Source organism: Bradysia coprophila, chromosome IV, assembly GCF_014529535.1.
Source record: "Bradysia coprophila strain Holo2 chromosome IV, BU_Bcop_v1, whole genome shotgun sequence".
Classification (NCBI taxonomy): Eukaryota; Metazoa; Arthropoda; class Insecta; order Diptera; family Sciaridae; genus Bradysia; species Bradysia coprophila.
Genome location: NC_050738.1, coordinates 9866576 through 9873890, shown reverse-complemented (window position 1 = coordinate 9873890; position 7315 = coordinate 9866576). Strand labels below are relative to the sequence as shown.

The window sequence follows — 7315 nt, the reverse complement described above, 5'->3', positions numbered from 1 at the left end:
GTGTTTTCAACTTGTTTTTGGTCTTCAAACAGACTGGAGCGATGGGAATGAAATAAACTAAATCAAAATTACATGTTCAGCTCGAAATTGTCCTGAACCGAGTGACCATTGGCCTTGAAAATGTTGCTTTCCTCCTACTTCGTAGTAGGTGGAAAACCTCATTTCTTTGACTTCACAAAATGAACAGAAACTCAATTGTTTGCACCGAATATGGGCTTATTGTAAAGCAGAGATGCGCATCGTTCATTTACAGTCAATAAATGGTCACCCAAGATGTAATTTGTACTTCACAAGAGGTCACGACCGTTCCCAGCTATGGAAAATGTGTCAAAAATCCAGTTTTTTTACAAAAAATTTTTTTCTGTGGAGATTTTAACTGCTTTTAGTTAAGGTCTTAAGCTATGTATTCTTAAAACAACTTTTTTTGTAAAAAAAAACTGGATTTTTGACACATTTTCCATAGCTGGGAACGGTCGTGACCTCTTGTGAAGTACAAATTACATCTTGGGTGACCATTTATTGACTGCAAATGAACGATGCGCATCTCTGCTTTACAATAAGCCCATATTCGGTGAAAGCAATTGAGTTCCTGATATTTTTATGAAGTCAAATAAATGATGTTTTCCACCTACTACGAAGTAAGAAGAAAGCAACATTTTCAAGGACAATGATCGCACGGTTCAGCACAATTTCGAGCTGAACATGTAATTTTGATTTAGGGGCCGTTCATAAATTACGTAACGCTAGAGGGGGGAGGGGGGGGTATGAGGCAAGCGTTACGGTTCTAACAAAATTGGGTCAAACTTGACCCTTTTAGCGTTACAGACCCGGGGGGGGGGGTCTGAAAAATGTTGATTTTTGCGTTACGTAATTTATGAACGGCCCCTTAGTTTATTTCATTCCTATCGCTCCAGCCTGTTTGAACACCAAAAACAAGTTGAAAACACTGAAAAATATGGGTCTATTGGAGCGACATTTTACTTCGACTAACTTTGTGGCTTGCAACACAATTTTTCTGGGGTGTATTATACGTGGAACGAAAGAGGGTAAGTCCAGCTGCAACACCCTATAGTCAGTTCCGCGGAAAAGTTCTGTTGCAAGCCAGCAGCACTGTCCAAACATTCACCATATTTAGGGTCATAAGTCCAGAACGGGTGGCTGTCCTTACCGATGATTATACTCGTTTTGAAGGTCTGCTAGAGGCCAAAATTCCTACAACATTTCACATTTTAGAAAGATTTCTATCTCGAGCTATCACCGAAAAACTGTTTTCACGACCCATTGACATGCTATTACTTTCACGTGTTCACTCCGAAAATGGGAAACTAACAGAAAAAGTAAAAGATCCCTATTTCTCAGAATTGAAAGACGATTCAAACGAGCTATAGCTTGCCCGGATCGCCGAACCATGGTATTCATTTTCACCAAAATTGGTTCAAGTTTTGGCGATATCACTCTTAAAAGGAAAATCTAACTTGACAAAAATGTAGAATTTTCGTCAAGTTGGATTTTCCTTGTAAAAACAACCAAGTGTCCCAGAAGGGAAAGTTCCGCAAAGTGCTTCATGAAAACTAAAAATTGAGTCGAAATATCTTCTTGAACCTAAATTTTGCGTTCATTCAGGGAGAAAGAGAAAAATGGAATTCAACATTTTTTCTAATTTGGAATTTGTTGTGGTTTGTAATGGTTTCCACAAGAATTTCGTTGAACAGATAAAAATCTAGATTTTATTTTCTGAATTTTAGTTGGGTACGCGCTTGCAACAATAATGAAATGCAAAAATAAAAAATCTAGATTTTCATTTGTTAAACAAATTTTGTATGGAATCATTCACAGACTACAACAACTCACAAAACATAAAAAGTGTCGAATTTCACTTTTCCCTCCCTGTAATATTAGATACTGCTACTTCAACCTAATCACAAAGTTGTTCTACGGTATAGGTTTGATCCATCGTAAGGTAAAAACGATTTTTGACAAGCCGAAAGTGAACGAGAGCATTCACAGAGCCAACGTTTTTGCGAAGAAATTCGACAACAAAATTTTTTAGTTATAGTTCTGTGGATGACGCTTATGGTCGGCTGGACGTTTCGAAGCTTAAGTTATACGAAAAAATCGATTCATGGTGGCATAGCACCTTTTTGTGTGTGCTTAGAATCAAGCTTTGTGTCGATTAAAAATAAGTTGTCAAGATGCTCTAATTTAAAACCGTTATAAATTCGGCCGATGAATTAAAGAACATTTCTTTTAAGTCACGAGTCTAGGAGATTTTTAAATATTTTGCTTCCGACCCAAGATCAATTTATATCATTGGTGCACCATTGGAGAAAATCATGGTCAACATGTGCTAAATTTGTACTAATCGGACCTCCTTTCAATCGTATAAGGTAAGATTAAGATACATTTTCCCGTTCAAAGATATTACGTTTTTATGCATCGAATGTGACTGGACAATTTCGACAATCGAAAATTGTTCAGTTCATAAGTGAATCAGGGTCTCATTTCTGAGAATGGTCTGCGTGATTTCAGAAATCTTAGAAAATCTGAATGAATTTTTGGGAAGTTTTAACCATTTAGGAGCGACATGATTCCTACCATATCACTTTTGTTCTAAGAAAATCGCTTTGTGTTTGATACAAAATCTTTTACTCCGTTCAGAGTTGAAGTGACTTAACAACCTAACGTTTCACAATGAACTTAAATTAAACGAAAAACACTTAAAGGACTCGCCAACTAAACTAAACGAAACTAAACAAGAAAGGAAAAAATTGACCTAAAAAAAATGTACAAAATTGTTGAATGTCCCCGCATTAAAATCAAACTCGACATTCCCGAGTTATACGTCACATGTTGTCACCGGTCGACTTATAATAATTGCACCAATATCAAACTAATTGACGAACCAAACGCTAAGCCAATGCCAAGAAAGGCTGCCATCATTGACGAAGCCATTTCCTTTTCCCTATTGTGAACAGATCTGTAAATTGACGAAATTAAAGTGATGCCAACAATGTCATAAAATCGCTCGAACATACTTCGGAGCCCAGATCAACGCGATGTTTGCCAAGTAACCATTCGAGAACGCAAATAGTCCCATCAGAACGATGAATATGTAATCGGCGTGAAACATCACCGGGAATAAATGTCTGGGTCGGGCGTTGCACAGAAGTAATGCCGGGACGAAGAATATTCTCAATACGGACAGGATGGCTACGAGAATCGGCTTGTTGTGCGGCTGTTTAAAAAATGAATTTTTGGGGTTTCATCAAGTCATTAAAATGACTTTGTTCTGCGTCTCTTACCCATTCTATCATGCCAGCTAAGATTCGTCCCAAATAGTCACCCGAATTAAAGATTAAATAGTTTACAACGGGCACGAAGTAGACGTCTGAAAAGTAGAAAATTTTGGTTTCCAAACGCAAACCCATCAATTTGATCATTTCATCGTTTACCATTCCATGGATGACCGTTGCCATGATTCTGCGATGTAACCAGAACGGTGACCGATGGGTAAATACACAATGTGACGACAAAGACCATCCACTCGGCGAGACCGTAGATCCAGATTTTCCGCAGAACAGTTTGGAAATTTGGTCCATCTGCAGGCGTTGATGATAATGCTACCGTTGATGATGACTTGGACATTGCAAGCTTATCGACAGTGTAGTACTTGAAGAAAACTGTCTTCGACATAATAATGTACGTGACAATCGACACAAACAGCACAACGTTTCCGATCATAAAGTAGACGAAAGCCGTTGTTTTCGCCTGAAATAGAAAATGTTCCGTCACGAACACCGACAACATCCAACGAGAAATAAATATCCCAAAATGGTGACAGGATCCCTTACCGATGCTCCAAATGTGAGCGACATTATTTCCGATAGAGCAGCAAATATACCGCCTAAAGCTTGACCACTCACTACAGCTGTTATGTATTCAGATGGAAATAAACCGGATATACCGAACAGCCCTCCAGAGAGAATGGCTGTTGCAACTGGAAAGATGATTTTATTTAAAAAAAAAACTCTGAAAATTTGATCAAACAAATGACTCACTGTTCATCATAACGACCGACGTCAAAGTGAATATAAAAAATTCATTTTGCCATGAGTCCGTGTTCACTTCTACCAATGCAGTTGTTACGATAAAAAATAGGAACACAAAGGTCATCGAACCAACCATTCGATATTTTAGTGGAATTTTGTGGCCGATGAAAGCATTCAGAATCAGAAACAGTGTGTTTGGTACGGCGGCCGACACACTTAAGTCTGACGTGAATCCAGCCTGAATCGGTGTGAGCTCGTCGGTGGCATTATTTGTTACATTACGAAACTTGTACATCCAATACTGTTAAATGGAAGAGGAGTTTAAGTTGAGTTTCTGATTTATTTGAATTGTATTGAGAGTGTTGAGGTAAGAGAACAGCGGTAGGATCATCTATCTGCTAAAATAATTTGAGTCGATTAAAGTGGATAACAGTTCTTCATCTCCTTAGTTCTCTTCTGTCGCTTGTGTCACCCGCCGGGCCAACTTCCACTCTCATTCCAATGAGCTTGAACTTTCGGGCTACAGAGAGCTCAGGTCGATAAGGGTAAGCGAGAGAAAGGAAGACACATGGCTCAGGTTTGTTTTGGTCGGATCCCAGACAGGAAAGTCTTCTCATTCTATAAGAATACAGGAAAGGCTAGCCTTGCGAAATGTGAGACTGGAATAAGTCAATAACGAGCAGACTATGAGTGTGAGTTACAGGTTGTCACATTGGTCTGTGGTTGTTAATGATGTAGATGAGGTCCCAGAATGGGCTTCAAGATTTTAATGACGACAGGGTAGTACGAAGGATCCACTGATATGTGAGTCCTTACTGATAAAATCTATAGTTCTTATTCCACACAGGGATTTAGGTATCAAACGCAAGGCGATACTTCAAATTGAATGACTAGCACACTTGCCGCCTATAAAAGTTCAGTCTGCACAGTGCACAATTATTTCATGATAACTAAACTACGTAATGATTCAAGCGTTGCCCTTATGTGTCTCATTAAAATGGAATTTAGCTTCGAACGAGCTAAAAGCCTTTTAATCATTGGGCCGAATAACAAAAAGAAAACTACTCTCAAAGAAATGAGTGTAAATTGCTGAAAGTAACTCCTTCTACATTCATGACATGCGTGTCACGTCACAATATTTTCAAAGAAATGAAGAACCGTAAGTTCAACCTGAATGAATTTTAGCATTGAACTCTAACAAAGTAGATAAGTTACCTAAGTGATAGGTGATGCAATTGATCTTGAAAAAGAAAAGTTTTTGATTTGATCGGACTAATCCAAGAAAATGAGAAAATAAGTTCGCAAAGACGCAAATACTGAGTGAAAAGTATCTTTTTTTAGAGCAATCGGCCAGTACATTCACTTACCAGTCTACGCAATAAACAAAATTTGCAATCAAATCATTCCCCTCTAATCATGTATAGAAAGTCTGTCATGCAAATTATCTATTTCCGACCGATGAATGCTAATCGCTATTTTGTTGTTTCCAATTTTAAGAGCAAATGGCATGTCGTCTTTTTTTTCGACTGGAAATTTTGCATCTATGTCAAATGAGATAATATCCGACGAAAAATCGTTCAACAACAACTTTCGTTGAATCAACTATCATGAATGCAATCCAGTGACTAACACTAACTATATGACTGTAAAATGTTAGACAAAGAGATTTATGCGAACGTTTGCTGTTATTTTTTACCAAAAAAAAAATGAGTTAAAATATGCTAGCAATACGTGGTACTTACGTCTTCAGCTGTTATGAAAAAATTCCAAGGCATCAAAGTGGTCATACCCATCAAATAGAATATAATGTAATTAAAACTGTATTTATCATGGGGAGCATTTTGTCCGCCCCTAAGCAATTCCTTGTCCAAATTTTCAGTGATTGTATGGTCATCCTGTCCACGGGCGTCATTTTCCACAAAATTTTCTGCATCACTCTCACTGTGCTCTTGTAGCAGCGGTTGCGTATGTGTCGATTCCATTATTTTCAAATTGACGTGCACTTGATAAGAAACACTTTAAATGCACCAGTTTGGATAGATCTTACGCGTTTACGTCTTTTGCTGCATTTTTAAAATTCTCTTGCATCGATTAGAAATTTGTATACATTGCAAGTGACAGTAAGAAACAATAACAAAAATATTTTTGACGTTTTCCATCAACAGATGGTTGTCTCTAATTCGTATGTTATGAGATAGATGTCACTTTGGCGGACATACACAGGGTTGCATTCATTGAACTGCGCGATAGAAAATTGCAATGAACGTCAACACAAGGTATGGTCGAATGTGAAACTTTGTATGTAGCGGAGGATATACATACCTCATAAGAAGTGAGTTTGTTTATATGAAATCGCTATGTCCTCCGGTTTGTACGAACGGACCATACATGGTTTATACTTTCATTGGAAAATTGCACTAGAATTTATTCGATATTATACCTGAAAGCCAGGTGTTTTTCGATGATATGTTAGATTGTCTAACAAACCGGCCTGTCATGCTAAACTAAAACTAGCTCCACATATCTCCGCTATCGCTTCGGTTTATGACTTCTAACTGGTCATTTATTCGCCTGTAGAGGCGCCACATCTTTTTATAGTACTTCAATCTCACTGGACTATTTTTTTGTGTAACAACTTCACATTGATTCATTCCCATGAAATGTCACAGCAGTGAAGTTTGTTCATGAAAAAATAATTCAGTGACAGCAGTCTTTTTATGAAGAAAAGTACTAAATTGTAATAGATTTTACCCTAAATTTTTAAACTCCATTCTCCTATAGCAAGGCTGTAAACTTTGGGGAGGTCACGCACAAATACTCAGATGACACACCACAGTTGATGATAAAATGACCGATTTCATACAAAAATTCACCTCCTATGATGTGGTGATTTTTTTTTTACATGTAAAATCATCAGAAGGGGTTTGCTCCCGCGTATCTAATAAAATTGCGATCTCCATGACCTCTCCATTAAAAGTAACTCCCAGAGAAAGTCACATTCGTTCTCTGAGAACAAAAAAAGAGAATAAATTAATACAATCAAAACAAGGCTGTAAACTTATTGGGCAGGTCACGCAGTTACAGATATGCCTCCCCCAAAGTTCACAGCTTTGAATCAATGTTATTTGCGAGGGTATTTACCTCCCGTGTGAGAGCTTGAGCCAATATTTGCATTACAGTAAAGAATTGTACAGTTACTTGCGCATGATGTATTGAGCTGTCAAACAGAAACCTGTCCAAAAACTGAGCCTTCGTATACTGTTTGA

At 37.8% G+C, this 7315-nt stretch overlaps 1 protein-coding gene across 1 annotated transcript; it reads right to left on the bottom strand.

Moving 5' to 3' along the window:
- Positions 1 to 2123: 2123 nt before the first annotated feature.
- LOC119066143 (equilibrative nucleoside transporter 1) lies at positions 2124 to 6185 on the bottom strand. Its single transcript, XM_037168438.1, has 7 exons — positions 5792 to 6185; positions 4059 to 4350; positions 3852 to 3997; positions 3453 to 3768; positions 3303 to 3388; positions 3036 to 3235; positions 2124 to 2977 (listed from the first exon to the last, which is right to left on the bottom strand). The coding sequence occupies exons 1-7, from the start codon at positions 6029 to 6031 to the stop codon at positions 2866 to 2868; spliced, it is 1392 nt and encodes a 463-aa protein (XP_037024333.1). The 5' UTR covers positions 6032 to 6185; the 3' UTR covers positions 2124 to 2865.
- Positions 6186 to 7315: the final 1130 nt, after the last annotated feature.